Source organism: Desmodus rotundus, chromosome 6 (genome assembly GCF_022682495.2).
Source record: "Desmodus rotundus isolate HL8 chromosome 6, HLdesRot8A.1, whole genome shotgun sequence".
Taxonomy (NCBI): domain Eukaryota; kingdom Metazoa; phylum Chordata; class Mammalia; order Chiroptera; family Phyllostomidae; genus Desmodus; species Desmodus rotundus.
Genome location: NC_071392.1, coordinates 126,216,475 through 126,237,487, shown reverse-complemented (window position 1 = coordinate 126,237,487; position 21,013 = coordinate 126,216,475). Strand labels below are relative to the sequence as shown.

Genomic DNA, 21,013 nt, shown 5'->3' with positions numbered 1-21,013 from the left:
AAGTCCTAAAATACTTAACACAGGACCACTATTGGGCTACTTATTTATTCATCTAACAAATAGTTATTGATCATCTGTAGTGTGTCAGACACTATTCTAGGTAGATGGTGGTGAGCAAGACATTGAAATTGCCCATACATTCTAGTGGACACATGCATGTGTTTATAATATGTGTATAGTATAAGTACTTGTATATGTATAATTAAATATGTTGTTATTCACTTTTATGTAAATAAATTGTATTTTGCCAGCAGGGTTTTAAGTTTTTCAGAAACTTTTATTTTAGACTTTGCATACCACACTGCTTGGGAAAATGCTGAGCACAGAACAGGTATTCAGTAAGTTCAGTGACTTCAATAAAAATAAAACACAAAAGAAAATGAAATACATAAGGAAGTACATTCAAGTGAGATTATAGTATCTCACATATTATTGCATCGATATATTGTCTAATTGCAGACTAGCCCTCCAGCATTAATGGATGTCTCTCTGTTACGGGTTCAGGATGTAACTCACTAGAAACGGATATAAAACAGCTTCATTTAAAGTTCACATTGTAAACAGTGTAGTGTTTATAGAATTCAAATTGTAATTTGAAGTACCAAGAGATAATAATATGCATACATAATAATCCAACTGTATACCCTCTCAATACAGTAACAAATGTAAAAAATATTGAAACAATCCAATTTGCTAAGGAAATACACTCCTGTGTCTCCCCCACTTTTAGTCCTTCACTTCTGGTGTTCCTAGTCACCAAATGTCAGAGGGTTTTCCTACACCAAGCCATTCTCTGTTTCTCTAGATACCATTCGGGTGTGCTACAATTTAACTCAGTTCTGAAACTATTTGCCTGGATGTAGCATCAGATCCCACAGGTTAAGGGCTCAGTCCCACAAGACTGTCTCTACTCCAGATGCTGGTCACAAAACCACACTGTCACCTGTTTTTTGACCTTCATCTATAAATTGGAAGTCCTTATGATGGTATTCCTGAGTTCAAGTAATTTGCTAGAGTGGCTCACAGAACTCAGGAAAACAGTTTACTTACTAGATTACCAGTTTATTGTAAAAGAATAACTCAGGAACAGCCAGATGAAAAGAGATGAATAAGGCAGGTTATGTGGGAAAGGGCTCGGAGCTTCCACACTTCCTCTGGGCTTGCTGTTCTCCTAGCACCTCCATGTGTACCAACCCAGAGCTCTTTGAACCCTGTCCTTTCTTTTTTAAATTAAATTTATTGGATGACATTGGTTAATAACATTATATAGTTTTCAGGTGTATATTTCTATGATACATGATCTGTATATTGCTTTGTGTGCCTGCCACCCAGAGTCAAATCATCTTCTGTCACCATATATTTGGTCCTCTTTACCCTTTGCTAATCCCTTGACCTCTTTCCCTCTAGAAACCACCATACTGTTTCCTATGTCTATGCATTTCTATGGAGGCTTCACTACGTAGGCACAATTGATTAAATCATTTGCCATTGGTGATTAATTCAACATCTAATCCCTCTCCCTACCTTGAGGTCTGAGGTGGGGGTCTGCAAGTTCTTGCCTTCTATCACATGATTGATTTTCCTGACAACCAGCCCTTATCCTTAAGTTACCTAAGGGCTTTCCAAAAGTCACTTCATTTATATAAACTCAGGTGTGGTTGAAAGGAACTTGCTATGAATAACAAAAGACACCCATTTCACTTTTGTTGCTCTGGACCTATTTCAGGAATTGGGAGCAAAATTAAATATTATAACAGAAGTATGAATCTTGAGACTATTATGCTAAATGAGATAAATTGCATGGAAAAAGTCAAGAACCATATGATTTCAGTTTTCGGGGGGCTATAAAACTTAAAGCAACAAATAAACCAGAAAAACAAATTCATAGACATAGACGACAAACAGTATGGTGGTTCCCAGTGGGAAAGGGGGACAAGGGAAGTAGTAAAGAGTAAAGGGAGGTCAAATATTTGAGTGATAAACACACAGTGCAAATACAGAGATGTATTATAGAATTGTATGCTTGAAATTTACATCATTTATTAACCAATGTCACCAAAAATATTTAATTATAATTTTAAAAAGATAAATCTGTTTAAAAAACCCAAACACCAGACAAACAAAAAAAGATGCTTCTATAGCTCTCTTAAGAAATTATGAGGGTTTTAGGAGCTGTGTGCCAGGAGCTGTGGATTAGGACCAAAATGCATATTTCTTATTATGTCACAATAGCACACCATTTTATCAGGCTTTCCAGATAGAGACTTGTAAAGCCATTTTGCCATTTATTTATTTACTCAAAAGCAAAGTATTTGCTACATTAAACTGACTCTAAGTTTGAATTTAAAACATGATAGGAAGCCTCTGTGTCATGTGTTTCTGCACAATGAGCAGAATCTGACCTTACACAGTAAAAGTAAAAGAAGTTTGTTCATAGGACACCATGGCCTTTGTGAAGTAACAGCTGGAGAGGGGAAAACTCAGCAGCAACGAGCTGCTCAAAACCTTAAGCAGCAACAGGTGAGCGAGTCTTTAGGGTCTTTAGGGTCTGGGGTCCTTGAGGGTTTCTGTGCAGTGATTGGGGAAGACAGTCCAGTGCAGGCCCAGGTGTTTGTCTGCATTATTTGATCATACTGACTTTGTTTACCAAGTTAAGCTAGAAAATGCCAGCATAGTTCTCCTGAAGCAAATGGCATCACTCACGCACACTGGTGCCTTGGATTTTATTGTAAATGCCATAAGGTGTTTAGTACAAATGGAATCTAGAATTCAATGAGCAAAAACTTATCCACCTAGAAAAGTTTTTTTCATGTTTCAGACACTTACATATACTTATGATTGGTTAGTTGACCTCAAAATCCATAGTGTTTTCACCTCACTCACAGACAACTTGCCATCCAAAACCTGTTTGCTTGATTTTGTTTTTGTCCTGTTCTGTGGGAGTAGGCTGAAGGTTCCTGAAAATGATCTTTCGATTTAGAAATATTATTGATAGTGACTATAGCAGGTAGTGAATCATAAAAAATGGATCAGAAGACTAAGAACTAGCCATGAAGAAAAAAAAAAGGTGGTTTTTCATAGTACCTCTCAGAAGACATTCTATAAAGATACTTATTTGATTCTTTTAAACCATATAAAGGTGTGCTTGCAAATTTTATTTTAGGGAAATCGTGTCACATTTTGTTTTCTAAAAATCCACATGCTTCCAGCATTTGGAGGTGTCAGGAATATAATTGACTCCATCTTTAGATTTGCCTGGAAAAAAGTTATCAGGGCAGCCTGACTCTTAAGAAAAATCACAATTTTATTAAATTATGTTCATATGAAAATACAGTTAGAGTGGAGAGTACTAAGCAACCCTTTTAAGATTATGGAAAATCACATGAAAATGTAACGAATATTGTGGAAATAATGAATAATGACAGGAAAGTGGCCCAGTCAGATAGAGTATACTGTCAAGCTATGATAATTACAGCCATTTGGTATCTCTGGGAATAGTTTCATCAATGGAACAGAATAACCTAGGTATAAATGCAAATACATATAAGAATGTAATATGTAATAAAAATACATTTCAGTCACTGGATAAGAGATGGATTTTCTAACAATTTATGTTAGGCAGTTTGCTGACCATTTAGGAGAAAAATAATAAAGTATCATCTCCACTGCACTCCTTAATACTAGAATTAGTTCCTGATGGATTGAAGTTTTATTTTTTTTATTTTTAAATGTTTTATTGATTATGCTATTACAGTTGTCCCATTCCCCCCCCATATTCCCCTCTGTCCTGCACCCCACTTCCCACCCGCATTCCCTGCCTCCTTAGTTCATGTCCATGGGCTATACATGTAAGTACTTTTGCTTCTCCATTTCCTGTACTATTCTTAACCTCCCCCTGTCTATTTTGTGTCTACCATTTATGCTTTTTATTTCTTGTACCTTTCCCCCCATTCTCCTCTCTCCCCCTCCTCACTTATAACCCTCCAACTGACCTCTGTTTCTGTGATTCTGTTCCTGTTCTAGTTGTTTGCTTAGTTTTTTTTGTTGTTGTTTTTTAGGTTCAGTTGTTAATAGTTGTGAGTTTCTTGTCATTTTATTGTTCATGGTTTTGATCTTCTTTTTCTTAGATAAGTCCCTTTAACATTTCATATGATGAGGGCTTGGTGATGATGAACTCCTTTAACTTGTCCTTATCTGGGAAGCATTTTATCTGCCCTTCCATTCTAAATGATAGCTTTGCTGGATAGACTAATCTTATATGTAGGTCCTTGCCTTTCATGTCTTTGAATACTTCTTTCCTGCCCCTTCTTGCCTGTAAGGTCTCTTTTGAGAAATTAGCTGCTAGTCTTATGGGAACTCTTTGTGGGTAACTGTGTCCTTTTCTCTTGCTTCCTTTAAGATTCTCTCCTTATTTTTAATCTTGGGTAACATAAGTATGGTGTGCCTTGGTGTGTGCTTCCTTGGGTCCAACTTCTTTGGGACACCCTGAGCTTCCAGGTCTTGCATGTCTAGTTCCTTTGCCAGATTAGGGAAGTTCTCCTTCATTATTTCTTCAAATAAGTTTTCAATTTCTTGTTCTTCCTCTTCTCCTTCTGGCACCCCTGTGATTGAGATGGTGGAACATTTAAAGTTTTCCCAGAGGTTCCTAAGCCTCTCCTCATTTTTTAAATTCCTGTTTCTTCATTCTGTTCTCATTGAATGTTTATTTCTTCCTTCTGGTCCACATTGTTGATTTGAGTCTGGTTTCCTTCCCTTCAGTGTTGGTTCCCTGTTTATTTTCTTTTATTTCACTTTGCATAGCCTTTACTCTCTCTGTGTTTTGCAGCCATACTCAACCATTTCTGTGAGCATCCTGATTAGCAGTGTTTTGAACTCCGCATCTGATATGTTGGCTATCTCTTCATCACTTAAGTTTTATTTTTGGAGTTCTATTTTTGGTTCTTTCATTTGGACCATATTTTCTTGTCTCCATGCACCTGTTACATTGTAAAGGGTGGGGCCTTAGGTATTCACCAGAGAAGGGCAACCCACTTGGCTGCATTGTGGCACTGTATGTGGGGCAGGGGTCAGAGATGGAACAACGCTGCTTGCTTAACTCTCACCAACTTTCAGTCACTTCCTCTGCTACCCATAAGCAAATTGGGCCTTTCTGGTGCTCATTCCTGAGTGGGTGGGCTTGTGTATTATAGGACTCTGTGGGTCTCTCCAGTGAACTCCCCTTTGAAGCTGGGAGTTTCTCCTGCCATAACACCCCCCACCATGGGTTTTCACAGCCAGAGGTTTTGAGGTTTTATTTCCCTGCGATGAAATCGTGGGTTGTGTGGTCTGTCTCACTCCCCAGTTGTTCCTTCCAGTTTACCCGCACACAAATGTGGGACCACTGGGTCCACCAGCTGCCACCTTGCTTCTTGTCCTCTCCACCCTGGCTGCCCATCTCTGCCCTTGCTACCAGTCTGGATCAGTATTTCTTCTTTAACTCCTTGGTTGTCGGACTTCCATACAGTTCGATTTTCTGGCAGTTCTGGTTATTTTTTGTTTTTAAATTTGACTGTGCAAGGAGGCAAAGTATATCTACCTACACCTTCATTTTGGCCAGAAGGAATGAGTCTGAAGTTTTAAATATAAAAACTGAAATTACAAAAAGTGCCAACAGAAGCTTGGACTTCTTATTTTATAATTTTGCATTACAGAAGGCCTTTTCAGTAAAAATTTCAACACAGAAACTATAAAGGAAAAAGAATGATAAATTTGACTTCATAAGCATTCAAAGCTTATCTATTACCCCCCCCAAAAGTCAGACAAAATTAAAAGATATATGACAAGCTGGGAAAAATATTTGCAAAACATGTGACCAAGGACTTTTTGACTTAGTATGTAAAGAGTTTAGCAAATTATTAAGGGGGAAAAAAACCACCAAGAACTCAGAGAAATGATAAAAGAAATTTTCATTTTGGAGTTATGTTTGATTGATATGATATAAACCCAACTACAGAGGCTTAACAAAATGAGGTCTTTCTTTTTTCATATAAGAAGTCTGAAGGCAGTCCAAAGCTGGCACAGCAGCTCCGCGGTGCATCAGGGTGTAGACTCTTTCTGTTTGGCAGTCTTTAGTGGGTGGCTTTACTCTTCATGGCTACATAGACTACATTGCGGCAACCAGCAACACCCAATAAGATGCATGCTAGTCAAATCTGCCCTTTAACAAGCTCTGCTAGACACTCTATCACTTGGCCTGCCAGCTATAAAGGCTTTTGGGAAGCTGGGCACATTTCTGCCCCAAACAAAATAGAGGTTTATTTGTAAGGAAGGAAGGGAGAATGGATAATGGGAAGGCAACCAGTTTTGTATGCCACAGCTTTGAAGGCAATTCACAGATAAAGAAGTAAAAATGGCTTATCAACATATAGATATTTAACTTTATTCATAATTTAAAAATATAAATCAAGACCACAGTGTAATACCATTTTTAATATATCAGATTAGTAATAATGAGTTTGCTATTACCTAGTTTTGGTAAGGTTGTAGAGAAATGCACACTATCAAACACTTTCTCATGGGTGTAAATCATTTTAGAAGGCAGTTTGGGAATCTGTAGCAAATAATTTATTTTAGTATGCTGATTGATTCATCAACTCTACATCTAAAAAGGTATCCTACAGATGTATTCATATGTGTATAGGAGATATATGTATCTAGATGTTCACTGTAGCATTACTTGTTATGGCAAACTAACTAAACTAATACAATTAAATGTCAATCACTAGGGAACTAGTTAAAGATGTAATGGTATATATGTCTAAGAATATATTTATTGTTAAAAAGAATAGCTAAATTTGTGTGTGCTGAAATGGAAGGTTTTCCAAATCATATTATCAAATTTAAAAGGCCAGATACAGAAGAGTCATTTATATAAAATGCTCCCATTGAGTGAAATACTGAAAAAGGATGTGTGTTTAAGTATGGATAACTGCAGAGAGATTATACAAGGAACTCTTGAAGTTACCCACCTCTGGAATAGAACTGAAGTAAGACACATACCTTTATTGTATATATATTTTTGTTCTTGTTGAATATTTAAAACCTGTATGTGTGGTTCCCATAGTTTTTAGAAGTAAAACAATGAATATATCTTTTGTCAGGGGATAATCAAGAAACTTAATAACCAGTAGGGACACTAGCCATTAGCAATCCACTAAATTCTTTCTCTTGATTTAAAATGAAGAATACTATTTCTGGTTGTTAGGCATGATTAGATACGGGAATATATTTCTTTACTATGCTGGAAACTTTGTTGCTCCAATGCCCCAATACCTGTATTACTATTCTCTTTCTTGGGTTTTTCTCCTTAAATATCACTTTCATCAGAGAAGCTGTCTCTGACCATCCTGATTCAAATACTGTCTCCTTCCCTATCTACCATGCACTGTATTTCCCTTAAGCTGCTTGATTTGCCTTTCTGGCAGTGATTGATTTTGTTTGTCATAGGTGACTTGGTGTCTTAGTCCATTTGGGCTGCTTTAATAAAATACCACAAACTGGGTGGCTTGTAAACAACAGAAATTTATTTCTTACAGCTCTGGAGGATGGAAGTTCAAGATCAGGGTGCTAGCATGGTCAAGTGAGGGCCCTCTTCTTGTTGTATACTTCTCATTGTAACTTCACATGACAGAAAGGGAAAGGGAGCTTTTTTGGGCCTCTTTTATAATCTCATTCATGACTTAATCACCTCCTGAAGGCCATACCTTCTAATGCCATCAGGCCCTCCCAAAACCTAAAACTATTAGATTTTTGACATGCATTTGGAGGTTACACAAATATCCTGACCATAGCACTTGGGGACATGCAGTTTGCCATAATCATTGCATATCCAGGCCTCCTAACAGTGCTTGGCAGAGTTGATTCTCAAATATTTTAAAGTGACTGTTTAGAAAATATGAAATATTTGTTGAATGAATATTGTCCTCAGATTGATGGCTTCTAGTCTAGTGTTAATGACCAAGTATGAATTTACACTCTCCCCCCATGCCCACTGAGGACAGTTTACCTGGTAATGGAAGGTCTGGCAGCTGTAACTGGAAGGGATAGGTGTTTTTTACCTCCCAGGAAGCTCGGGAGGACTTAGTAGAGTCTGAGGGCAAAGAATCCCCTTCTTACTTGTTGAAGTTAACATGGAAAGTGCCAGGACCAGGGCTGGAAAACCAGGCCCATTTGGCTTCCCCTCCAGTGAGCCTTCAGATCTCTGTAGCCCACTGTCACTTGCTGCCTCCTTCAGGGATTCACATTTGTTATCCTGCTGTTGTTGCTTAAGGGTGAATTTGTGGAATCCTGGATCCCACCTCCTGTAGCTAGAATGCTGAACTGGAATACTCAGAAGATAACCTCTGATTCTTTTTGAATTGCTTTATGATTTTTTAAGTATATTAATTTTTCTTTTCATTGAGGACAGAGACCCTGTGTCAACCCCCCCCTTTTTTTTGTATCATTTGTCATTTCTAGAACAGTATCAGGTGAATATATTCTATAATATAATTTGTTAAAACCAAGAAGCAGAAGCTTTAATGGAGTCCTCAATTTGGTTTCCACTTCTAATCTTATGGCAGAATCAGTAAATTTTTCCATACCATACCAGTAAACATACCAGAGATCGAATGTCTCTGGCATGTTAAGGTTCTGAGTATAGTCTGATGGAATGGAATGGAATTTTCTGTTCTGACACAAGTTAACTTCTTCTATCTTCCAAATTTTGGTAGATAAGGAACTTCAAAGGGGTCACTGGCCATACTCGACTCTCCTTTTTAAAGAATTGAGACTTTAAAACAATATGTATTATCAGAAAACTGCACTTAATGGTGACACCCTTGGTAGTGTTGGACTTTTGAGGAACAGGTGTATGTCGGGCTTGTAGTGAGAGGATCTGAGTCAGTGGTTTTGTGTTCTGCTCTCCATTCCTTGTTGTGTTTCTGTTGGCTTATCATTTCCTCCCTGTGCCTCTACCTCTTTCCTCCCTTCCTTTGGTTTCTCATCTATCAAATGAATATAGTAATAATCATTCCATTGCCAGTTTTGTGGGAGCAGGAAATGATAGGATGCACTTAAGTTAATATGTGTCTACTAGGATGATGGCAGCAATCTGTAGATTTCTCTTCAAAGGCAGAATATAGTGGCACTTTATTAATGAGCTAATGCTTCTGAACTTAGTTGTTATTATGTTACGTTATGTGGTCTTCATGTTACTGTGCTTATACTTCACATCTATAAAAGATATGTGAACTAACTAAATGCATCTTTAGAGGATAGGTCCTTGGTCTTCCAGGAAGTATAAACTGTTATACTGCTTCTGTGTTTAAAGAATATTTGTAATATTTTTAAAAAAGATTTTATGTATTTATTTTTAGAGAGAGGGGAAGGGAGGGTAAAGAGAGAGAGAAACATCAATATTAGAGGGAAACATCGATTGGTTGCTTCTTGTACATGTCCTGACTGGAGACCAAACCTGCAACCCAGGCATGTGCCCTGACCAGAAATTGAACCAGCGACCTTTTGCTTTGCAGATGATGCCCAACCCACTGAGCCACAACTGAGCCACCTCTTGCCCTGAGGTCAGGGCAAGAATATTTATAATCTTTATTGTTCTTTTAGAGTTAGAGGCATGTATTTTCATTAAGGAACATTCATTATTCCCCAGTCCTTCATTTTCTTTCTCACCTGACCACCCAACCATTTCTCTCTGTGTATATTAGCATATTTATTTTTCCCAATGTATGTGTAATTCCTTCAAGAGAAAATGTCATTCAAGTGATTTGGCATGCAGACATTAAAGAGAAGAAAGAAATCCACAGAAATGTATTTAAAAGACAGAGGTTTCTTGTTAAATATAATGGGAAGATGGAACACTAGCAGCTGCCTTCTGGCTACATAATCACTCTCTTGATAAGTTCGCACATGTTGAAGAAGTGTTGTATCAGTTTTGCAAAAAGAGCTTGCTGGCATCAGGGAATGGCTGATTGATGCTTACGAGTAGACATGAATCTCTAAAACTGACCGTACTCCTAGGACTATACCTGTTAGAACTGGTAGGGGCATCAAAGATTATTAGTCTAGTTTCCTAATTTTTCAAATGAGGAAGAAAGAAAAGTTCAGAAAGGTGAAGTGGATTGTCTGAGATCAGGTATATTGCATCAGATCTGGAACCCTGATTTCCTGGTTCCATAGCCCAGTATTCTGTCCATTTGTGTTTTGTGGATATCTGTGAATTTGGCTGTTCATCTCTGACCCCACTCCATGGTCCTCTTGATTACAGTTGATTGTTCTAGGCTTAACTCCTCACCAGAGCCAGGCCAGTCAGGTTTCCCTATCTTCCTGAGTCTCACTGATGACCCCTGAGAATGTTAAAACTAATAGAGAGAGGAAGTCTCTTTGGTGGCTTAAGTTGACAGGTGTACAGTTGTGGAGCTATTGTTGGGCATTACCATCCATAGTAGAGGAACCTATTTCTAGCTCTTCCTGAAACCTATCACATCCCTACTCTTCCAGAAGTTTGGATTTTTTTTCTCTTGGATTTTTTGAGCCAACAATTATCCTTTTTACTTAAAATCATTGTAATTTGGATTCTGGCACTAGCAATAAAAATGATATAGATTAATACTCCTGTTAACTTCTTTATTTTAATACTTATAGTGATTCTCCTTAAAGATTATTGGACACACACAGTAAGTAGTTGTCTCATTTGTTTACAGTCTGAGTTTGCAATCTAAATAAATGTCCAGATTATACACGTTTGATCACAGTGACTGTGTCTCTTACCATCTGTATTTATAATTTCTTTCCACAGCAGTTATAGACTTCATCTATTTGAGACATTTTATTAGGGTGAATGAATCTTAATTTTATTATTTCTTTATTTCTTTAATCTTCTTAACTTATGCAACTGTTTGCATATATATTAGTAAGACTTTGGATAGTGTTAGTTTATTAATATTTATCAACAATTTTCTATCTGTATATAGAAAGCCGCTAGTATGGTACCCAACACGTCACTTCATGTTAATTTTTCTTTTCTTACTGGGAAGAATAAGAAATAGTATTTCCTTTTATACAAAGACTGTTTGACATTTTAACTTGGGAAATCGACACCCTGTCATCACTGCAGCACCCAACTGCTGCATGTCAGTGGAGCGCGGGCTCTGGCTGTTGTAGAATGTTAACCAGCTAGGAACATTAGTAGATTTTGTTCAACATGATAATCTTTGAGAGCCAGCAAAATGCTATAAGGTATCTATCATCAATATTACTACCACTAAATTTTTAAGTAGCACCTTTGAGGTTACAAAGTTCATAATCAATCCTCATAACAACCCAGAAAGATGTCTTTTAATATCCATGATTTATAACTGAAGAAGCTGAAGCATGGGTTTGTTTGTTTTTTTATACATCTTGCTTAAGAGCAGAGTTGTTATCCCGAAACTCAAAAAAAGAAAAAAGTCTTCTGAGTAGTTTTTTCATCACTACTGAAAATATGAAATCTGAGTACATCCCAAGAAAAATTTAGAACCTTGAAATAGTGCCAATCATTGTTTCATTAAATTATGATTGAATTCATACCAAGGATGATGAGCCCAGATAATAAGCTCCCAATGTGATCTGGGGCCCCATGCCCTTTCAGAGCACTCACATACTATCTTATCATCCTCATGCCATACACCCCCCATGGCAGGAGTGTGTGGGTGTGTGTGTTTGTGTTGAGGAGGTTGGGGATGGGGAAGGTGGTAAATGAGTGAAAGCACTTTATTAGTCACTAGGAGGGTTTCAAAGGTGAATCAGATCCCCTCACCCCATAGTCTGTATAAAGTCATTGGAGTTGAAGAACAGATTCAGTTCATGGGAGGAAAAGGAACTAGGAAGGACATTTCATAACCATGGACCTAGGGGAAATCTTGGGGAAATGGGACACAGGAAGTCCAATTTGGCTGGGGCATATTATGTGTAAAAATAAATAGGGAGAGAAGGTTGGGGAGAGAGAGGAAGGCTAGGCTGGGGTAGGGAATTTGGACATCATTCTCTGGGCAGTTGGAAGCCATTGATGGTTTTTCAATGGTTTAATGATGTGATCTTGGGCACAAACTTCTTATTACAGAAGCTTTGCTATTTCTGTTTCCCATGCCCCTCATATCCGTTCTGTAAACAACCCTGTTCTGTTTACGGAATAAATCTTAGGCTTACCCTCTGTTGACACTCTCTACTGCCACTAAGCTCACCCGATCACTACCATCTCCCAACAGGGCTGCCATGGCAGCTTCTTTAGTGGCTTGCTGCTTTCACTCTGGCCCTGCCAACCAGTGCAAAATAAAATCTGTCAATGTCCTGGTGTAAGCCCTGCATCATCTTTTCATCACACTTGAAGGAAAATTCAAACTCCTTGCTGAACCCACAAGGCCTTGTATAACCCTGCCTGACCTGGCCCTGCCTTTCTCACAGTCTACCCTCTCTTTTCCCTCTCTCTCTTGACTCTCACTACTCTAGCATCCTTTGTATGTTCTGAACACCCAAGCCCCTTCCCACCTCAGACAGAGTCTGTACATTTGCTTGGTTCATTTGCCTAGGATGTTCTTTCCCCAGATCATCCCAGATTAGCTTCTTACCAAAAGATGCCTTCCCTGCCTCTTGGTGTAAAGTAATCCTTCCCCAGTCACACCTTCCACCATTTACCAGGACTCATTTTCTCCATAGCGCACTTACTATTGTCTGGATGGGTTTCTTTATTGACTTGTGAATGCATTACTTGACCCCCAACCTGCTCAAATAGATGCGAGCAGGTACGTCATTTTGTTCACTGCTGTATTGCCAGTACCTAGAAAAGTTGTGGCACACAGTACATATTTATTGAACTAATAAATTAAGAGATTTGAAGAACTGGAGCAGGGAGGCCGGGCTGGAGCAGTGCATTCAGCACGACGGGAGTGTATGTTCAGAGCCTTCTCAGTGGAAGTGAAGGGGCAGAGGCAGGTGAAAGTGTGCAACCTTCTGAGGGAACTGGCAGGATCTGACATGATTTGAAGTGTTGAATCATTGGAAAGGGAAGAAGTAGAGACATTTGAGCTTGAATGAGTTATGAGAAACCCAGGATCCTTTTGGATGCTCTCAATCAACCATCTTCATTTCAGCCCTACCCTGTACCCCTACCTTCAGAAAAACTTGAAGCCTCCAATCTTGAAGCCTTCTGATTCTTTTGGGGTTTTATGAAAAAAAACTGGGTGGTTTCCTATAGGTGTCCCCTCACTCTAACCAACCTCACCCCTCCCATGGAAGCTTAGGTTTCAGCTTCCACAGGTCTGCTAGGTGAGCAACTAACTACTTGTCTGTTTTCTTTCCATTTTCTTTCCATTTTCTGAAAGGTCAGTTTTCTTCTTGTCTGTCATTTTCCTTCTCCTTATTTGGCCATGCCTTTTTTTGTCTTTCCCCTCAGCTTACTGGGGTTTGAGGAAGGAGTGGACATAAATGCATGCATTTAATTTACTAAATTTAACCAGAAGCTCCCTCCAAATCCAATTTGATTGTTTTAGTCTTACTAATTTCTTTGATAGTGGTTCGGTTAATTTAGCATTTGTTCTTCATGTTCTCACTTGCTATGCCAGATATTTGAAGATGATGTCCTTGGGGAAGAAAAATTAGGGGTTTTAAAATGTAGTGTTCTGCCCTGGCTGGGTGCTTTGTTGGTTAGAGCATTGTCCCAATAGGCCAAGTTTGTGGGTTCAATCCCTGGTGAGGGTACATACAAGAATCAACCAATGAATGCAGCATGAGTAGAGCAACAAATCCATGTCTTTTTCTCTCTCTCTCTTTAAACACCAATAAATTTTTTTTTAAATGTAGTGTTCTTGAAATGTTCACAGTGCTTCAGTGTGTGAGATTTCACAGAGGCCCGGTCATTTCTAACCTCTAGACTCTCATAATAGAAATATAGTTTCACCCTTACTTGTGTAAACCATCAGGAGCATTTTAACATGTTTGTAATAAAGTTTGTGGTTTATTGTTTAAAATTGAATTTAAGGTAGTAAATCAAAGCTTTTGGTGGCATGCCCCTGACAGCAGGGAGAGCCTGGTGAGTAATCCTTAAGGGTTGATCAAAGAGAGTTGCCAAGCATTTTTTCCTGTATTTGTGTTTGGTCCTTTAATCTGGTAGTGTTTCCATTTCCATTCTGAATACAGTAATGCACATCCACCCCCACTCAAGTTTTCTTGGCAGCATGTGGCACTGTCTTTGCCAAATGACCCCTGTTCAGACATCAGCCTGCCTTTGCTATCTAGCCTATACAAGGTGGGGACAGTGGTGATTGTCAGGAAATGGGCATCATTCAAAATCTTATTCATACCACATTTTTGTTCTAGTAATGAAATGAAAATTGAAAATGAAAATAGTAAAATTTACTGAGAAGTGATTACTAGTCATTTCTGCCTAGGTTCACCTTTCCTGGCCAGTGAAGATGGTGTGCTTGGAGGAGTGATTGTTCTCCGGTCTTGCAGATGTTCTGCAGAGCCTGGCTCCTCCCAAAATAAGCAGACACTTTTAGGTAAGCTGGACATAAACACTATGTGTGTGTCTTTCTCTTTCATTTTTTTAAGACATGGAAAGATTTCTATCCTTAAGTCAATAAGCTATGGGAGGGCCAGGATGCTCTGTTGACATGTAACCTTCTCTTTCTACTAATCTTTTTACAGAGATAAACATCTAAAAGATGAATGTTTACTTCTGACTCTATGCTTAGAGCATATTTTTAAAATGGGCTTAGAACCAAGGAACTTCACTAAAGCCCAATATTAAGAATATTGGACCATGTATTTACCACCTGCCTAATTCTGCAAAACATTTGAGATGACCCATAACAATATACACAGTAACATAGAAAGCTGCTTCTTGTTCTCCCTCCCAAAAAGAAATCAGAACCACTTGAAGAGCTGCTGGTCTAGAGATCCATCCTGGCTCCATCATTTATTGGCTGTGACACCCTCATGCATCACTGTTTTGTGTCACTTCCACATCTGTAAAATAAGGACGTATGCCATGTCCTTCTAATAAAGCTGTGGTGAGGAAGGGTCAAATGAGCATTTTTCAGATTTGCAGATGTTCATCCAGATGTGTGATAAAACCCAGCCTGCCCTCCACTTGCCATGGCCCAACTTGTAGAGCTACCTCTACCCATGGATTGCCTTTTTCTAATTCATTCATCCAGAGGGGCATTTTTATATATTATTATTCTATTTTAAAATAGATTTATTTATTAGAGACATGAGAAGGGAGGGAGAAAAGAGAGGGAGAGAAGCATCGATGTGAGAGAGAAACATCTATCTTGTACATACCCCAACCAGGACCAAACCTGCAACCCAGGCATGTGCCCTGTCTGGGAATTGAACCAGTGACCTTTCACTTTGCGGAACAATGCCCAACCAACTGGGCCACACAGGTCAGGGCCAGAGGGGACATTTTAAAAAATCTGCATAAAGATGCCACATAAACTAGTAGAGAGCCCTATATATTATTTTTTTAATGGACTTTTTAATCGAGGTGTACAAATATTCAGAAAAGTGCACAAATCATAACTGCAACTGCTTGTTTTTATATTTTTTGCTTTAAAAAATTTTTGACGAATTATCACAAAGTGAACCTACCCATGTAACCAGTCCCCAGATAAAAAATGGAACTTTACTATAACCTCGAAAGACCTCTTGTAACACCTCCCAGTCTCTACCCCCTCCAAAGTTAACCACTATGCTGACTTCTACACACTATGATTAGTTTTGCTTGGTTTTATATTTTATTTAAATGGAATTGAAGAATGTGTACTATTTATGTCTGATGTGTTCAGTCAACCTTAAGCCTGTTAGATTCATCCATGTTCTGTGTGTTAGTAGTTTGTTATTTTCTCTTGTTGTGTAGTATTTCCTTGTATGCATATACCAATGTGTATTTATCCATTCTTCTCTAAGTATTTTTTAATATAAACAGGTGATTCACAGCAGCTGTGGTAGTTAAACTCTTTATATAAATTTCCTTATAGGGAGTATGGGTTGTACCTGATCTGTATTGTATGATTGTTGTGAATTGCTTTAATAAAAGTGTCTTCATAATTTGAGGATCTATGAGTATAAAATAGAAGACTGGGCATATCTCATGAGCATAAAAAATATTTTTTCTATAGAAGCCCAAGGAGCTTTCATAGAATCTCTCCCCTCATTCCTCAAAGGAAAAAAAAAAAATGCATTTTTGTGTAAAGCAGGAGTATCAAACTCATTTTCACTGGGGGCCACATCAGTCTCGCGGTTGCCTTCAAAGGGCCGAATGTAATTTTAGGACTGTATAAATGGAACTACTCCTTAACAGTTAAGTGAGAGCTCGGCGCTGCTGCCGGGTAGATGCAAGGTGCGGGACCCGGATAAAACATGGTAGAGGGCCAGATTCGGCCTGCGGGCCTTGTGTTTGCTACGTGTAGTATAGTGTCTCTTTCTTCACCAGGATTCTGACCACCAACCTTATCATTTTTCTTGTGGTATTCTCTTTCTCTTGTTACCCATTATACTTGGTACTGGTGTTGCTCCCAGGAAATGTTTTTTTTTTTTTAATGGTCACTTTTTGTTAAACCAAGGCACATTAGCCATTTGCTTATTTGGTATATTAATCATTGTTGAATGCTTTAAATATTTTTCCCAGTTAGAAAGCAGGGAGTTTACATTTAAGTACCTGGGCCTTCCAAAAGAATTCAGAATAATGCTTAGTACCAGCAAGTGGGAGGGCAGTTACTAAAACTGCTTCGGGGACTGTTCTAGGACAGAGATTCGGTTCTTTAATGAGTATGGACTCTTGCCCATTTGAGTTAATCATGAAAATTATAAGGTATTTTTGGTGGTATAATATAGAGATGCATATTTAAGGATAAGTCATAGAATTTTAGCTTATGTTAAATAAGTTTTATCAGCAAGGTAGTAATTTGTAAACTGGCTTCTACTCTCTGTCTCAAGAAGAAGAATGAAATATGCCAATTTATGAACTAAGTGAAATATTGTCATTTGTTAAAGTGAACTAGAGGGATTGATGTTTGTGACATTTATCTACTGATCTTGTGGATCTTGTGAATACTAGTATCAATTTGTACATGCTACAAACTACATGGGTTTTTATATTTTTTGCTTTAAAAAAGTTATATAAGTTCAGTACATAGTAAGAAAGCAAACATAGTACAGAAATATAGGAAGGGGGACGTGAAAGTCACCTTTGCCCCCCACCCTCCATGCTTTCCAGAGCCACACCCTCTGGTTCTGGTTATTCTCATAGGAAATATTTTCACTCTATGGAATGTGTTCATGCTTCTCTTTCTGGATTAGTCAGTAATGTATGACTCCTTTTGGGCAAAAAATTAAGAGTATAGTTCACATTACAATGTCTAACTTCAGCTTTTTCTGTGTCTACTCTCTTTTCTGAAAAATGATAGTGTTTTTATCACACCACGAAAGCAGTTTCAATAAAATGGCATTGCCCCTTACTATTGTCTAGAAAGACAGTATGAGCCACTTCTCTTGATAAATACATCAATTACAAGAGCCCCAGTGGGCCCCTTCAAGGGTGAGATGACTGAAATATAGGCACTTTCAGGATTTGTCTTCCTTTGCTGGTTCATGAATAGAGTTAGAGAATCTCAGGTATGAAGAAAACCTCAAAGTCCTCTTGTGTGACCTTGTTGCATGTGTTTTACCCATAAGCTGTTGACAAAAAGTGAAGCTTAATTCCTCTGCTCTTGAGATTCCCTACCAATGCATAAAAACATGGCACAGTGACAGTGTGTAATTTGTAAGGTGAGGTCAAAAAATGCATTGTGACTTCAATGAGGCATTTTGTTCTCTCTGTTGGATCCCTCACTCTGGGAAAGGCCAACAGTCATTTTGTGAGGACACTCAAGCTGCACGTGACAAAAAACTGTGAGCTCCTTCCAACAACCAGGGAGGCACGGAGGCTGAGTGAGCCTTCAGCTCTGAGTGAGCCTCAGCTCTGAGTGAGCCTTCAGAGGACTGCAGCCCTGGGCAGATCTCTTGATTGAAATCTTGTGAGAAACCCTGAGCAAGAACCATCCAACAAAGCCACTCCTTAATTCCTCATTCACAGAAACTGATATAATAAATGTTTGCTGTTTTAAACTACTATATTTTGTGGTAATTTATGCTGTAATAGAAACCTCTAGAATCCTCTCACTGCCAAATGGCTCTCTGGTTTGTCCAACAGTCTACAATGACAAGTCAAGGTGCTCTGTTGCATCTTTAGGCAACTCAGACTGTCAGACTTCAGTTTGCATTACTGGATGCTGGTTCTCTTTGGACCTTCTGGGACAAATGTGATCAGTGCCCTCCACTTTGTGTGCCCTAACCACTCTTCCCCAAACTGTCTCCTTCCCACCTCTCCTCATCTCCCACCTCCATGCTGTCACCAGACTTCTCTCTCTATGGAGAACTTAACTGTGGTCGGGAAAAAAGGAAGTCAGGAGAGAAGTATACTGTCCTGAAGCAGAAAGGCCAAAAGGAGAACCTGACCCAATTATGACTTGAGAGCTACACCATTCCCAGGATCAGAGGGAGGATAATGGTCAAAACAAGAACCGTAAAAGCATGTATACTTAGTTTGTCTTTATGTGTAAGCTAAATGTTGAATAACTTTCTATAAAAGCAAAATATATATCTCATCACCACCATGCTCTTTAATTTTAATTCTTCAGTGAGAACACACACAAACGCGCGCGCGCTCTCTCTCTCTCTCTCTCTCTCTCTCTCTCTCTCTCTCTCTCACATTTCCACCTCTTCTGCTCATTCCCCTACAAGATGGATGGGAAATACTTACCTTGATGGGAAATGCACTTCCCTCATATGACCCAAGAACACACTTTCAGTGTTGTTTCTGAATACTACTTCTTTTTCTCCACTCATCTTCAAAGCCCCAAATTCTGGCCATTCTAGATTGCTTGGTCTTCTTCAAAAGGTTCGTGCTTTTCCCCTAGTAACTTTTTAAAATTCAATTTATTGGGATGACATTGGTTTACAAAACCATACGGGTATCAAGTGTACAACTCAACAAAACATCATCTGCACACTGTAATGTGCACCCATCACCGAAAGCAAAGTCTCTTTCTATCTCCATTTATATCCCCTTTGCTCATCTCCACCTACCTCCACCCTTTTTCCCTCTGACTATCACCACATTGTTATTTGTGTCTGTGTGTTTTATGTAAATTTTTTTTTGTTTAATCCCTTCACCTTCTTTCATTCAGCACCCCAATCCCTGTCTCCTCTGACAGCTGTCAGTCTGTTCTGTGTATCCATGCCTCTGTTCTTGTTTTGTTCGTAAGTTTATTTTGTTCATTAGATTCCATGTGTTAGTGAGATCATATAATCTTTCTCTGACTGGCATATTTCACTTAGGATAATAATCTCCAGGCCTACCCAGCTGTCACAAAAGGAAAGATTTCCTTCTTTTTTAACGTCAAGTAGTATTCCATTGTATAAATGTACCACAGTTTTTTCATCCACTCATCTACTGATGGGTACCTGGGCTGTTGCCAGATCATGGCTATTGTAAATAATGCTGCAGTGAACATAAAGGTGTATATATTCTTTTGAATTAGTGTTTCCAGTTTCTTATAATGTATTCCCATCAGTGGGATGGATGGGTGAAAGGCAGTTTCCATTTTTAATTTTTTGAGGAAACTCCACACTGTTTTCCACAGTGGCTGCACCAATATGCATTCCCACCAACAGTGGATAAGGGTTCCCTTTTCTCCGCAACCTTGCTAGCATTTGTTGTTTGTTGATTTATTAATACAGCTATTCTGACAGGTGTGAGGTGATACCTCATTGTGGTATTAATTTGCATTTCTTCAATGATTAGTGATGTTGAACATTTTTTCATATGTTTATTGGCTGTCTGTAATGGGCAAAAACTAAGTGTTTTCCTTAAGATTAGGAACAAGACAGGGATGTCTACTTTCACCACTTTTATTCAAGATAGTACTATAAGTACTAGCCACAGCAATCAGACAAGAAGAAGAAATAAAAAGCCTCTAAATTGGAAAGGAGGAAATAAAACTCATTAGTCACAGATGACATCATATTGTATATAGGAAACCCTAAAGAATCCACCAAGAAGCTACTAGATCTAATAAATGAATTTGACAAAGTAGCAGTATACAAAATTAGTATTCAGAAATCTGTGGCATTTTATACACCAATAATGAATTATCAGAAAGAGAAATTCAGAAGACAATCCCATTTACTATTGCAATAAAAAAATAAGGTACCTAGGGATATATTTAGCCAAGGAGGTAAAAGACCTGTACTCAGAAACTTACAAGATAATGAAGAAAGAAACTGAGGAAGATACAAATAAGTGGAAGCATATACCTTGTTCATGGCTAGGAAAAATTAACATCATTAAAATGTCCATATTACTGAAAGCAATCTGCAGATTTAATCCCATTTCCATTAAAATACTGATGACATATCTCACAGATCTAGAACAAATATTCCAAAATTTATATGGAACCATAAAAGACCCCAAATAGCCTTAGCAATCTTGAGAAAAAAGAACAAAATGGGAAGTATCATACTTCCTAACATCAAAATAAACTACAAAAAATAGTAATTAAAACAACATGGTGTTGGCACAAGAACATATAGATCGATGGAACAGAATAGAGAGCACAGAAATATACCCATGCCTTTATGGTCAAGAATGTACAATGGGGTAAAAACAGTCTCTTCGATAAATGGTGTGGGGAAAATTGGACAGATAACATGCAAAAAAAAATGAAACTAGATCACCAACTTATACCACACACAAGAGTAAACTCAAACTGGATTAAAGACTTAAATGTAAGGCGTGAAACAATAAAAATCCTAGAAGAAAATTATAGGCAGTAAAATTTCAGACATTTCTTGTAGCAGTGTTTTTGCTAATATATCGTTTCTGTGAAGGAAACAAAGG

At 38.3% G+C, this 21,013-nt stretch overlaps 1 protein-coding gene across 5 annotated transcripts in view; it reads left to right on the top strand.

Moving 5' to 3' along the window:
- The window catches only part of TASP1 (taspase 1), a 288,218-nt gene that overhangs the window by 215,040 nt on the left and 52,165 nt on the right, over positions 1-21,013 (top strand). For 3 of the 5 annotated variants that reach the window (XR_006655296.3, XM_024559220.4, XM_024559219.4), the window contains one exon: positions 14,457-14,567. The exons of the other annotated variants lie outside the window; for them this stretch is intronic. Coding sequence is in view for 2 of the 3 variants with exons in the window: in XM_024559220.4 (XP_024414988.1) it covers positions 14,457-14,567 (111 nt within the window). In the remaining variant the exon portion in view is untranslated. The remainder of the gene's footprint in view (positions 1-14,456; positions 14,568-21,013) is intronic. 5 annotated transcript variants of the gene reach the window in all.